This window comes from Lygodium microphyllum, chromosome 24, assembly GCF_053477565.2.
Source record: "Lygodium microphyllum isolate KBCC chromosome 24, Lygodium_microphyllum_v1.1.10, whole genome shotgun sequence".
Classification (NCBI taxonomy): domain Eukaryota; kingdom Viridiplantae; phylum Streptophyta; class Polypodiopsida; order Schizaeales; family Lygodiaceae; genus Lygodium; species Lygodium microphyllum.
Genome location: NC_141158.1, coordinates 6,733,451 through 6,748,272, shown reverse-complemented (window position 1 = coordinate 6,748,272; position 14,822 = coordinate 6,733,451). Strand labels below are relative to the sequence as shown.

The 14,822-nt window shown below is 39.6% G+C and overlaps 1 protein-coding gene across 4 annotated transcripts in view; it reads left to right on the top strand.

Annotated features, from left to right (window-relative positions):
- The window catches only part of LOC148014816 (protein MICRORCHIDIA 2-like), a 139,089-nt gene extending 133,540 nt beyond the window's left edge, over positions 1 to 5,549 (top strand). For 2 of the 4 annotated variants that reach the window (XM_087665003.1, XM_087665002.1), the window contains exon 19: positions 4,639 to 5,440. In XM_087665003.1, the coding sequence (XP_087521129.1) occupies positions 4,639 to 4,731 (93 nt within the window). In that variant the 3' untranslated portion in view covers positions 4,732 to 5,440. Of the gene's footprint in view, positions 1 to 4,638 lie in introns of all 4 variants that reach the window. The other 2 variants (XM_087665005.1, XM_087665004.1) reach the window with 2 other exon arrangements.
- The last annotated feature ends 9,273 nt before the right edge of the window (positions 5,550 to 14,822 follow it).

The window sequence follows — 14,822 nt, the reverse complement described above, 5'->3', positions numbered from 1 at the left end:
CCCCACTGCTGTTGCTGATCTTCTGTAACTGCTGCTGCCCAGGCAACCTGGTTCTGGAGAAAATTGGCCTGTTTCCAGCCATCTACACCCTGCATTTTGTGAACAGAAGCCTGTGTTTTCTTTGCATTATTTCATTCCTATACGACCACCTTTTGCATTTTTACTACAGCTCTCAGCATGTTCTTGTTTCTGACCTTGTGCAAGCTGGACAACAGTATTTTCAGGCTTTCCCCCATGTCTACAGGCTGTAATCTTCATGATTGCTCAGATTCTGGCTGGATTTGATCAGATTCTCCTCTTTCAGCAGTCATTTTTGTGATCAGCTACCTCTCTGTCACTAGGGATGGGATGCAATCCCACACTTATTGCTTGCAACAGATCACCTGAGTAGATATCATCTCCTCCCATCACCTCCTCAAGGCATGATCTAACCCTCCTGTATTGAACACGGAAGCTATGGATTTGGTCCCCCGAGGCATGAGATTGGTGTACTTGGAAGACCTCTCTATGCATCGTGTCCCCTTTCTCTGCCCCAAAAGCAGTGGAAGTGCAGAAAGACAACCCTATCCTCTTATCCTTTAAGCTTGCAAGAGGCTTTCGTGCCCACAGCTGTGGAGCATGGGGGGTATGGTCACTGGGAGACTCTTGTACGAATCACTGTATGGTTGCTAGATCCTGTTGCAGGGCTCTCTCCTCTTCCTAACAATACTCTCAAACTCTGAGAGCTGCCTTCTGACAAATCCTGCTCGACTTCCCAAGGCCTTTGCCACCTCTGTAGTCCCTCCATCTGCGACCATTCCTTGGTCTAGAGCTGTTTGATCAATCTATTCACCTACTCATGCTTGTAGTTTGAGCCTAGAACTCAACATGAGCAAGGCTCAAGGGTTGAAGTAGGAGCATCTATGGAGAGGAGAACTAGAACATGATCTGATAAGGTAGGTTTGCCAACTGTCCCACTTGCCCTACCTGTGTGTAGCCCCACTCCCTCACATAGAACCTATGCAACTGCTCTAGGAGGATGCCACCCAGCCACCTGTACCCCCAAGAGAAATCCAATAAGCCATCACACCTATAGAAGGCAGGGTCCCTCCAAGCATCATAGGCTCCTATTGTGAAAAAAAGGGTTCCCACGGGCTCAAGGCTCCTATTGTGAAAATGAAGGCCAGGCCCCTCCAAGCATCCACTCCTACCATGGGCGCCAATAGAACACTCCCAATATGTGTGAGAAACATGTGGAAGCACCTTCCCAATTCTGCTAGTCTGGGAAGGGGAGAGCTTACACTCTTGAAGAAGAAGAATGTCAATACATCCTATAAGGGCTAGTTGCAACTCTTACCGGTTTACATTCCAAGATGTGAGGTGTATGCTCATGAGGATACTTTAGGGTTTGCTAAACGAGCTATTGCTCGGTGTAGTAGAGGATCAAGAGGATGGAGAACTAGTTGACGCACAATGGTGCTTAGCGTTGGCTTAGAGGACAAGCTCCACTTTCCCATGTTGATCCGTGGACATAGAAGGGAGGTGATATTTGCTCCCTAAGCCATTGAGAGCGCCTTCAAGAGCCATGCTGTCAAACGAACCTCCGAGGTCTAATAATATTGAGCGGCTTCAGCTAATGGCCAGCCAGTCACATTCATGGGTAGGCACGACAAAGGCATGGTGCGGAGGATTTTGCGGTGTGGAAACTCTGCACTGCACTAGTTTGCCAATCAATGTCCATTCAGAATCAAGGCCATCGCTCTGAGCATAACTCCAGCCTTGGCTCTCCTAGCCAGTATGGAACCTACTCAAACACTCAGTTTCATATGATATTCACAGGAGCTTGTGACCATCCACTAGAGTGGGAAGTTCGGATGAAAAATGAGTAATTGAGCCTAGTAGGTATGCCCTACCACTCCAAGACTTGCATGTCACAAAGATCCCCACCTTCAATGGAAGTGGGAACTCCCTGTAACTCACAACTCTCATGTATGACGACCAAAGTGTGCATTGGTAGACCTCTTGTACAAAGATCTAGGCGTGTCGAGGAAGATAGGTCATGGTACCAGGGCAGTAGTGCTAGCCATAGAGTGGGAGGGGCCACTCGACAGTGGTGCAGGGGAGGATATGGGGATGTGGGGCTCATCACAGGGTAGGGGCTGCTCAAGGATGAGGAGAGGCAATATTTTTTGGTGATGGGGGTGGAGTTTTTTTTTTTTTTTTGGGTTGGTTGGTTGGGCGGGTGGCGGCGCACTTGGGGTGGGGGTGACAATGCTCATGTGATGGGGGAGGCAGTTGTTGTGGGGAGTCCCAGCGGGACCACCCGCCCTTGAGTGGGGCCATTGAGGTTGCGGGTGTCCCCCGCCCCATGCGCACGGAAACACCGCCCCAACATTGTCATACTCTAATGAAGCCATTATCATCCATCTAGGCAATCGTTTGCTGTTTGGCCTTGGCCCCAAATCATGTGCACTTGGAGATTTGGTGTCAAAAGCATGGCATCTAAGGCACAGTTCCCCAAGCTGTCCAGTGACTAGGACCTGTTGACTGAAATGATACCTTCTTGCCTTGATCTCCAGGACTTCAGGGATTTCCTTTATGTCTTCCACTGCCACCCACATCTTTCGCACCCTTGCACCCATCAATGCATCAACAAACAAGGCAGGAAGCACTGTTCCAAAGAGTCACCCAAAGTCCACCAACTAGTGATCCTCCACAACAAGACCGGGGAAGAAGAAGGTGACAAGATGTCTAGGGAAGCAATGAAGTCGCCTGGAGTCCAAATGTGTGAACCTGTTGTACCATGGAACCATGTAAATGACCCCCTTAGCAGATATGAATGGAGAGCTGTTGATAAAGCTCTTGTGCCACATTCCTAAGGTGAGTCGCACTATAAATATGCCTTGAACTATTAACACCATCTTTGTTATCCATGGAGGTGCCAATGCTCAAGGTTGATCAAAGGGGATGACTGAAGCTATTCCTCCAAGAGGGCAATGCGCAAGACATGTGACTGGTGGGCACCCATAGAGCGCGCCACTGTCAGTCCAGAGGTTTTCATTGTGTGTGTTCGTTTGACTACCACTTGTGTGTGCTGATGATTGGCCAAGGATATGCTGCTGTGAAGGGGGAGCAGCTGGTGGTGTGCCTGAAGATTAGAAAGAAGTGGGAAGAGGAGGGCAGTGATGGGGTGTTTGATTTTAAAAACTAGGGGGGGAAGGGTGTGTGCAGGGGCTGAAGCATGGGGAGAGGTGGGTACAATGGCAGGGCAGGCAGTAACAGGGTCTGCAATGCTGCTAAATTGTTTGTTACTTATCTCCCCTCTCATCGAAATTCTTCAAGCCAAAGCAGGGATGATATCTCAAAATAGTTGGTATGACTGAGTGTCATGAGACTCGAAACAACATAAGAAATTAGCAGATATGTGTGTGAAGCTCACCAATTGGACCTAGCTCTGACCTGTAAAAGATAATATGAGGTTGAGAATTATGGAAAATCATAACAACATTAACTTGAAGGAGCCGTAGAGGAGCATTCATTAGCCATGATCCCCTACACTCATCACCAATCTCACCATCTAGCACACCTATGTGGAGTCCCTCTATCAAGTCCCAAATCAACACTCATTTATGTCCCACATCCTACTGAAAAACAGTTGTCCAACCTAATAATTTGACCCTAGAACTACCTTCTCAACATTATTCACCTCCAACACGATACTAAAAGCTATTAGGAGGCTACATCATTGGGAAATCTACAAATCCTTTTAACAATTAGAGGGGATCATCTCTCTTTTTCCTCTACATAGCTCTGCTTTTAGCACATCTCTTCAATAGGGCAGGTTTTGTGCACACATGAAGCATACACCATTCACAAATCCTATGACCTCATGGATCCACAAAATTACATCACTATCATGGTTGGACATATCCTAGCAAAGATGTATGGAATCATGATCAGTACTTAGGTCGAGCTCAATAACTTTGTAGAAAGGAAATCTCTCTAAGACCCTAGAGTTGGTTTTCACATAGTTATTGTACAGTAGATAATATTTTTATATTGAAGAGCTTGATTGAGCATGCCAAGGGACAAGGTTGTAGACTTAAATATTGCTTTATAGACTTCCACAAAGCCTTTGATACAATGTTGGCTTGGGCTATGGATTGACTATGAATTAAGCTTGTGTTCCCTCCATTCTATGTCGTCATCCCTCCATACAAGGAGACCTCACATCCTTACAATCTTCAAGATGATTCATAGTTAATCCCTATTGCCACATGAAATTATCAAGGTAGAGCTTGCAACACCCCCTATGCTAGTGGAGGCTCTATTCCAGACTCACTTTTATCATGTGTATCATGTCCATGAGGCTAGACAAGTGCATGTGCACGCACCCCCAACACACACACCCCCACACCAACCAAACCACCCAAAACCAACGCCCCCCACCTCCCCCCCCCCCCCCCCCCCCCCGCCCCCCCCCCCCCCCCCCCGCTGGGGGGGCTCCCGCCCCTTGACGCATGCGCACACATTTAAAATGTTGGTCATTGACATATCAATGCATACACACAAGCAAAGAGGAAGAGTGGAAAGTTGTAGCCTTTTTTGTACATTTGTATATAAAACATTAGAATAACATGTGATTTATCTTTATGCCAGATTTATGAGCTGCAACTTGCATTAGCACAAATGCAACAAAAGGAAAATGTATTTGGCAAGGACGTGATCTCAATCTCAAAGAATGAGCTTTAATATTGTACAATGAATGTATATTCATTTTTGTGAAGAACCTACTTGCCTAGAGAATTTTCTAGTTTCATATGAATAGTCTATTTTAAATCAAGTTTGCTTTAGTTTGCAATTTTGAGCATCTTGCATGTTGAGGATTCTTTATCTTTTTTGCATGAATTTGTGTCATATGAAAGTATGTATGGAGTAATAATGGTACATCACAACAAATCTTCTAATCCATGTATGGCTAGTGTTGAATATGTACATTGACATTGGTTTTGCGTCTCAACTTTGAGAATTAATGGTGATATGGAAGCTCATGAGACTCCCAAATTTACTCTAGTGTATTATTTGTCCTTCATTTGCATCTCATTAATAGAGCATGTCTTAGGGAGCTAATTAAGACCTATGTTGTTATCATGCAACAAGGAAAATAAGATTAATATTAATGAAAATATGTTTTGTTTTTAGAAGTTTTTAATGAGGCTTCACCAAATATATGTTTTATGTGTTAGTCCTAATAGTCTATAAGTGGCCTTCAAATCTTTAGGAGGAAAACAATTTGCAAGTGTTGGGGCAAGCAATTGCTTCCACAAAGCACAAGAAGAAAGAACATAAGATGGTTTGTGTCCAATGTAGTTACCATCATGAATTTTTTAATAGTGATGACCCTATTGTCCATTTATAGAAAGAGGCCAAGGAGTTCACCTTGTTGTGAAGCACTACTTCTATGCACCAAGGATTATGTTTGAATTGATGTTATCATTCTCAAACTTGCATAATTTTATGTAGTACTATCTATATGTCTTACTATAGTTGGTATGATTCTTGAACCACTCAATTTTCCTTAATTGTGGGAGTTGTATTGTAGGAATCGTTTTTGTAGTTCATTTCTAGTTATGAAATGATTTAGATTTCCAATTTATAAATTATGGGTAATATTATAAACTCACTGCTTTGGAATTGCTAATTTTATATCCTAGGATGTTTGGAATGTTTAAGTGTTGTTTTCACCTGTCTTATTGTGTTTCTTAATGATTCTTGCATGATGTTTTGTGTTCAAGCTTGCATGGTTATCATATCCTTGCTAGGTTTCTTTTGGGCTCTACTTCACCAAATTTATGTAACATCATGCTTCTATATTTGACAACTTATTATTGGATGCTTCACATGCTTACAACTTTGAGCTCTAGTCTTTATTTGAAAACTTCAAGGTGTTAAGATAAATACTTAAAGTAGTAACACTTTGCATGTCCTTTGAGGATATTTTGTATTGAGAATTTTCTTTCAAACTTGTTTAGGATTTGTTTTGTGGCCTTATAATGTTTTTTTGGATTTTATTTTCCCTAGAGTGTTACATCTCTAGTGCTCTAGTAGGGTTAGTTGTGGAAATATATTCAATATCTTGTCTTTGTATACAACAGTTGGTAACATTTTTGTTTTTCGAATTCCAAGTTGAAATGAGCGATATCCATCAAGGTTTTGAATTGTTAAGTTGCTTTTGCCTTAAGAGTAGTAATTTAAGGCAACCTGTGATATCTCTTATATTCACATTGTTAACATTGTACTGTATCTCACCATTGAAATTTTAAGGTCACTCAATTTACTTTTATTGTTGTTTTCAAATTGAACTTGTGCTTAATGTTGAAATACATGTTGAAGTCTATTGACTCTAGAAAGTGGAAAAGCACACAATCATTACATCGTTAAGTGAGCTATCCCCATGACTTTGCCAAGTGCTAATGTTTCTTCTCTCTTGCCAAATTTGCCACCAAGCTTGGACTGTTTTGGCAATATATGCTAGTTTAACCAAGGGAAGCTTGAAGAACATGCCCAAGGGTTGGAAATTCTCGACTTTTGAGTGTCAAGTGGCAAGGAAGAATGTGACTTTTGTTAGACATCTTGCATTCATCAAAGCCTCCTACTTATGCAAACTAGTGCAGAGAACTCAAATCACACGAGTTTACTGAACATTGTTAAATATACTTGTGTACAATGTCATGCTATGCATACACTAACATTTGAGTCTATTTCACATTGGTGAAACATGGAGAGCTTGCGTAGCTCTTTCACTCCATAGGTGGCGAATGAGCCTCCACAAATATGGAATATTCAATGAACTTATTCAACTTGTAGTTAACTTATTTTAGAGGGCTTGGAGGTAATGTAGGCTATTATTTAGCTTTCTTACTCAACTAAATTAATCAAGAGTTCAATTCAAGGTTACTATTGTCTAACTTTATATGAGTAATTCAATCAAATGTATATGTTTAATTATATCACAGAAAGGGTAGAGCACTCGATAATCAATACCACATATTCTCTTCAACATGTACTCGTTTTGTTTCTCAACATTTGCAAAATTCGTTGTGTTAATTGGTTCTTGCTTTATTACTACTATTTAAGTAAATTTTGAAAAGATCTTGAGTAAATAGTATTAAAATAATATATTTAGTTAAAAATAATGTTGTCTTTGGCTTATCAATAGTATAAAAATTACTATCTAATTATTTAAAATATGCATATTTAATAATATTATAAGATCATATTTTATGATATCCATGATTGAAGAGACTTATTTTTTAAAATGACAATTAAGACAAACATGTTTACTATTATTTTATCAATAATGATATAATAGATTAGTATTAGGGTTGCAATTGTTTTGATTTTTACTCATTATATATATCAATTAAGGATTGTAAATGTTGTTTTATACAAGTTGTGTTGGAGGTAAAAGTGCTTGTGTCTAGCTATCCATGTATTGCTATACTGACAGTACTCGCATTTGCACACTGCAAGTAACATCAATGTCACTCCATTCTTTATTTTTTCAGTGACATTTGAATAAAGAGAAGGTCAGTCATACATTGTGGTAGTTAGAGTTTCCACATCTTGAGTCTCTTGTTCTCTTACTCAATTCGTTATAACTCACATCTCTCTTGCTTTTGCTTGCTCATGTCTTCACTTAGGCTTATCCTTTTAATCGGTATTGGAGTCTTCTTCTTTATGAGTTTAAGCTCAATCCGACATTGCTTCAACTCTCATTTAAGTTACTTGCATTAGGGTTTCACCATTGGAGGCAATAGCTCCATCTCTCTTGATGTTCATATTAAGCTTTCATTATTCTAAGACTTCTCAAAACCTATTGGGGTTGTCTTAAATAATTCTTGAGTTCACATTGAGCTTATTTCAAGGAGTATTCAGCTTCGTATGTTTAGGGTTGAAAATACAAACAAGTTTTTTCAGCTGTGGCCGTTTTCAAGCACTTGTGCTTGCTCAATCACTCTCAAGTATTGGACAAAGGTTTTTGCATTGTTTATCACTTCTCCTAACACTGATCATTAAAATTGAGCATTGATTTTGAGTCATTGAGCTTTAATTATTAATTATGTAAATATGACAGCATGTTGTCATAAAATAGGGACGAAAATATCTTCAATGTTTAAAGCTCATATATGCTTCTTGAAATGCTTATATACTTATGTTTTATTGTTATATACTTGGGGGATTATATGTCATTAGTTTGAGATGCTATTGGATTGATTTGAGTATTCTTTTAGCTCAATTTTCTCATAGATATCACTACTGTCATATGAGAATTGAATGTTATTTGTTTAGAAAATATAATGCTCTTGGTTTATGTAATGCTCTCGGGATGCTGATTTGATACTGGACACTTAGTGGCCAATGTATCGAAATGATTTTGGATTGATTTGAGTCTATATTTAGCTCAATTTTACTATCATTTTTTGTTGTAATAGGCAATATTGAATTTTATTTTATCAATGAAAGCATATGCATATTGCTTGTTCATGCTTTCTAGCTACTTGGGATGATACATTGATATCTATGGTTGATGTTACATGCTTGGATATGCTCTCAGAATGCTTTTGGGCTTTTATTGAGCTCACTTTTGCTTAGACTTGACCGTCATTTTACTATTATACATACAGTAGACAACACGCTTTTAACAAGAACAGTCTATGCCTAATGCTTTTTAATGCTATTTAGGCATTCTATCAGATGTATTGGTGCATGATATTGAAGCTCTATGCTTGGTTATGGTATTAAATGCATTTAAGCTTTGATTTGAGCTTAGGATATTTGATGTTGGTTATCAGTTACTTCATTGGATGCTTCAAATGTTTATGACCTTATGGGCTTGAAACTTTTATTGGGTCTTATACTCCCAGTTATGTACTTGATGTATCTTGGATACTTGGATGCCACTCAAATGAGGATTTGAGCTTTGTTTACTCGTTTGACATATGACTTTTATTCGAGTGGGAGTCGCTTACTTGACACTTGGATATTACATTGAGCTTTGGGTTTTATTTGCAATTGAGCTTGAGCTACTTCAACTTCTGCTCGTGTGTTGCACGTCATTTTGTATCAGTGATTGTCCCTATTTGGCATTGATTTCTTACTATTGTATCTCGTTTTTAGTATGTTGTAATTGCAGATTGTTGTATTATTTATGAGATCAGTCCCCTCCATTTTATACTATTTTGGTCATAGTTTGTGGACAGCTCGTTATTTTGTCAGCACCTCTTATTTTGGCAGTGATTTTAAGATTGTTTACACGTATTATAATAGCTTGTTTGGTTTGTACTATGCATTCTTTTCCTACAGTATGGCTTGTCATTCAAATGGCAATGTTCAACATTGAAAAGTTGGATGGGAGCAATTATGGCTATTGGAAGACCCAAATTTGATAGGATTTTGTGCAGAATTCTTACATTATACCAATCAAATGCAAGAGTATTAAGCCTGAATGTCAAGAGCATGATGTATGGGATGACTTAAATTAGCTTTACAGGTCTAAGATTGTCTTATCCCTCAACAAGGAGGCTTATTATAATGTTGTCACAGATGGGTAGTCTACATGGGATCTTTGGGAGAAAATCCGTAATCTCTATGATAAGCACATTCCTGCTTCTCAGATATATTGGCTAAAGCAATTTATGGACCTTTGTATGAAGGAAAGTACTAGTATTTCCGAGCATTTGAGCGAGTTTCATGCTATCATTGGCCAGGTGTCATCGTAGAATATTGACTCTACAATCTTCCACCTTTGTTCTTGTTGGTCACACTACCTAAGTCTTGGGATACATTCCATACTGCTATGTGGATAAGTATACCTAAGAATGGACTGAAATTGTTTAATGTAGAGGGTAGACTCCTAACAGAGGACGAAAGATATTGCAAATAAGTAAGCATTTTTATTCCCTTTAAGGATATGTGTCTAAGGCGACAATACAAAAGAGATACATGCGAAACTGTAGTCACCACAAACAAAACATGATCTATGGATCCAAATACCACCAAGGGATATAAAGTGCTAGACTTGGCACCACGTGCCAGAACAAGGTTCCCACAGGTGATCTTCCAGGAAGAATCACAAAAGGAAACAAAGTAATCCTCATTATCCAGTGTGCCAGTAGATATAATACTCTTTGTGAGAACCCGTACATGTTGAAACATTATGCAAAGTAAATATATTGCATGAACCAAACTATAGCCAAATATCACCAATACCAAATATTTGCAATGCTAAGTCATTCCTGAAACGAACAGATTCAGTCATACTGCGATAGGAGTGGAACTACTCTCTATGAGGGGTCACATGAAATAAAGCCCTCGAATCCATCAACCAACAATGAGTAAAACCAAGTGAGGCATTAGTTAGCTATGACTCATCCAAAGAAGAAGCTACAAGTATGTAATCATCATCAGAGTCAGGTTGTTGCACTACATTGATCTCTTCGATCTTAACACTGGACTTAGCACGAGGGACTACTACGATCATTAGACTTGTCGGACACTTTTCCTTTTCCCATTTCCTTATGCTCGTTAGCATCTATTTTATGGTTTTGTGGCTTGATATGCCATGCTTTTCCACAATAATGCCATGTCAAATCAGACTTACGTCCATGGCACTTATTACGAGACTGTCTATAGGACTTAGAATGAGACTTTTGCGAGTCTCTACCTTGGTGGTCATTCCCGCCCTTGCCATCATGGCAACCCTGAAAGAATAGACAAAGCATGAGAAATACGAGAAGCATCCACATTCTTTCTATTGATCTCTGACTATAAGTGTTTTAAGTCATATAATCATTGTTTGTATAGCTGACATGCACACAATATGCATAAGAAATTTGGCACCCTGCGCATGGGTGATCCCTTGGCTCTTGTTCATTCTGATGTCTATGGACCTATGCCCTGTTAGTCTTTAGAAGACACAAAATACTTTGCCACATTCATTGATTATTACTCACATAGGGTCTGGGCATATCCCATAAAGCTTAAATCTGATGTTTTGGCTACCTTTTAGCTTTGGCTTGCATTGGTTGAGAACCAATCTTTGGATAGTCTGAAATACCTACGGTCAGATAATGGGGGTGAGTATGTCTCTAAAGTCTTTGAGTAGTTTTGAGATGAGAGGGGAATTAAGCGTCAGTTGACTGCATCTTATAACCCACCCCAGAATGGTATGGCTAAGCACATGAACAAGACAATAGATGAAATAGTCAGTAGTATACTTAGCCAGGTAGGTTTATCACAGCAGTTTTGGGCCAAGGCAGTGACTACTACCGTACACTTGATCAATCAATCTCCTTATAGTACTATTAACTTTTAGGTTGCAGAGGGGACATGTAGTCTGGAAAACCTCTCTCGTATGCTTATTTGCTTGTCTTTGATTGTGAGGCTTTCTACCATGAACCTAAGGACAGGCGCACAAAGCTAGATCCTAAGTCTGTGAAATGCATCTTTCTTGGTCGTAGGGATGAAGTTCAGATGGGCTATTGCCTATGGGATCCATAGGCTCGAAAAGTCATCCGTAGCAATGATGTAGTTTTCCATGAGGAAAGGATGCATAAGTAGCTTGAGTCGATAGTCGAGATACATAGGTTTATATTTTAGGAGGAGCCTCCTGCCCCCCTTCTACAGCCAGCTAGACGACCTACAATGGTAGTCGATGCTCCAATGGCCCATGACCATGATGTTAGACAAAATGTGTAGGCTCCTCAACTTGCCTTGATATCCTCTGCTAAAGTCAGACATCCTCTTGAGCGGTTTAAGCCCTCCATTGATTATATGATGGTAATAGATGCAAGTGAGCCTCTCACTTATGATGAGACCATACGTCGTGGTGATAGTCACACTTGCTGGGAGAGGGCCATGTAGTCAAAGTTTGACTCTTTACAGAAAAATCATACATGGGAGTTGGTTCCTATTCCTAGTGGAAAGCGTGCATTGCCATGCAAGTGGATGTACAAGTTGAAGAGTATCCCTGGATGCCCCAAATTTGCTTAAAAGGCCAAATTGTTTACTAAGGGTTTTAAATAGGAGCATGCTGTTGACTACAAGGAAGTATTTTCTCCTATAGTCAAGATGACTACCCTACACCCAGTATTGGCATGGGTTGCTTGGTTAGATTTGAACCTTTACCAAAGGAATGTTAAGACAGCTTTCTTACATGGGGACTTGCATTAGGAGATTTATATATAGCAGCCTATAGGCTTTGAAGAAAAAGGCAGGGAGCACCTAGTGTGCAAATTGAGAAAGAGCCTTTATGACCTTAAGTAGGCACCTAGGGAATGGCACCACAAGTTAGATACTTTTATGTATTCACAGCCCTATACACGTAGTGATATGGATCCGTGTTTATACACGAAGAAGGCTCCTGATGGTAGTCTTTTGATTTTGACACTATGTAGATGACATGTTGATTGTTAGGAGAGCTCCTGTGATGAGCTTAGATGCTCTGAAAAGTCAGCTCAAGAAGAGCTTTGAGATGAAAGACATGGGATAGGCCTCACATATTCTTGGAATATGTAGCATGACGCTCCATGATCGCTCTCAGGGGCTCCTTTACTTGTCATAGGAGGAGTATATCCAAAAGGTCATTGAGCGGTTTCATATGTAGGATGTGAAGCATATTGGCTCTCCTTTGCCTTCTCATGTGAACGTGAGCCAGGATGAGTCCACAGTCTGATGAGCAAAAGGGCAAGAGAGCCAAGATCCGTTATGCATCTGCAGTGGGCAGTTTGATGTATGCCATGATAGCCACTCGTCCTAACATAGCTTTTGCAATGGAAGTTATAGCACGCTATATGGCTATAGCTGGTAGGCGGCATTGGGATATCGTAAAGGGTATCATGAGGTACTTGAAGGGCACAATAAATATGTGCATATGTCATGGTAGCTAGGATATAGGAGTCGTGGAGTACACTGACTCTAATTATGTAGGGCATGCAAACAGTAGAAAATCCACCTCTGGCTATATGCTTACCTTTCTTGGGGTGTTGTTTCTCTCAGATGTCCAAGGTGTAGAAATGCACAGCCCTCTACCACATAGAGGTCGAGTATGGTGTAGTCATAAAGGCTTGTAAGGAGGCTCTTTGGTTAGCTAGGCCGAAGAACTAGGTATGAGTTACGTGGTCCTTACATTGCATTCGAATTCTATGAGTACTATCTAGTTAGCCAAGAATTTGGTCTTCCATGCGAAGACGAAGCACGTTGAGGTGCAGTACCATTTTATCAAAGAGATCATTGAGGACAAGTCTATTGATCTTGTCAAGATCTTAACTAACCAAAATCCTATAGATCTGCTCACGAAAAGTCTCTCAACATAGTGGTTTGCCTTCCTTAGGAAGTTGATGGGCATTGGATGAGATGACCTCTATTCCTCATCCTGTTGTACTCTATGTACACATTGTACTTTGTCACTTTTTTCCTTGTTCCCTCTTCACTCAAGACACATTCACCTTTAAGTGGGAGATTGTTGGGGGTAAAGGTGCATATGCCTAGCTACCCGTGTATTATTACACTGACAGTATCCACACCCTACATATTGCAGGCAACGGGTGGCCATCACTACCACTTCATTCTTTATTCTTTCAGTGACATTTGAATAAAGGGAAGGATGGTCACACATTGTGACTGTTGGAGTTCCCACATCTTGAGTCTCTCTCTCTTTCTCTCTTGCTCCATTTTCCATAGGTCACACCTCTCTTGCTTCCACTTGGTCTTCTCCCTTCAAGTTGAAAATGCTAGATATTTGGGTTGTGTTTTGTGTTAGAAATGATAGAGAAGGCAATTAACATTCATTATTTAAACTAGACTATGCATGGTTATGTATCGATTATGTGTAAATAAGGGATATTACTTCAATGTAGATTCTCACTTTCATTGATTAAACATGGGAGCTTTTTCATGTCTTAACTTATTCAAACCATGAGCGATCTCATCTAATGTCAATAATCTTTTTACAAAGATATACCTTGAATATGAAAATTGTGAGTGATGTCATCTAATGTCAATACTCTTTATACAAAGATATATCTTGAACATGATGGGACTTGTATTATTGTATAGAAGCTATGATGGGACTTGCAAGAACTTCAAATAGATAGTAAGAGAAAACTTGTGATGATATAACTTACCAAGTTTTGTATTATTGTTATATATTGATGATATAATAGATCTTGAACTTATACTTGGCTTGTATTACTGTATAAAAGTTATGATGGGACTTGCAAGAACTTCAAATAGATAGTAAGAGAGAACTTGTGATGATGTAATTTACCAAGCATTAGGAAAAAATAACATATGACATAAACTTGAGCAAGGATGTTGGGCAATCCATTCATTTGGGCAACTACCATTGGAGTGCATTCCTCTTCTCTCTTAGTCTTGTCTTGTCCTATTCTACATTTTCCCTTTAAGATTTTGTATGGGACAATATGTTCTCTTTCTTTGAGATTTTCTAGTTGGCTTCTTTCAATTCCATTTTTCCTCTCTAAGCTTATGAGTGCAAAAGATTTGTGTGACTAGCCATTTTGGTGTTCTATGAAGCCAAACCATATTTGACTCTAGGTTGAAGAGGGTATAGGTATCCCATGTATTAAGCGAAAGATAACTCCTCTTTATGCATTTATCGGTCATTTCTCCCATTTTCATAAATGGAAAAATGAAACAATGAGAGCTAAAGTTGGTATTTCTAAGAGTAAGGTCAAATACTTGAATTATAATTAATTACTGTCATTTTTGGACCTAGGATATTTTCTAGTAAGGGGAAACATTTAAAAAAAAGAAAAATA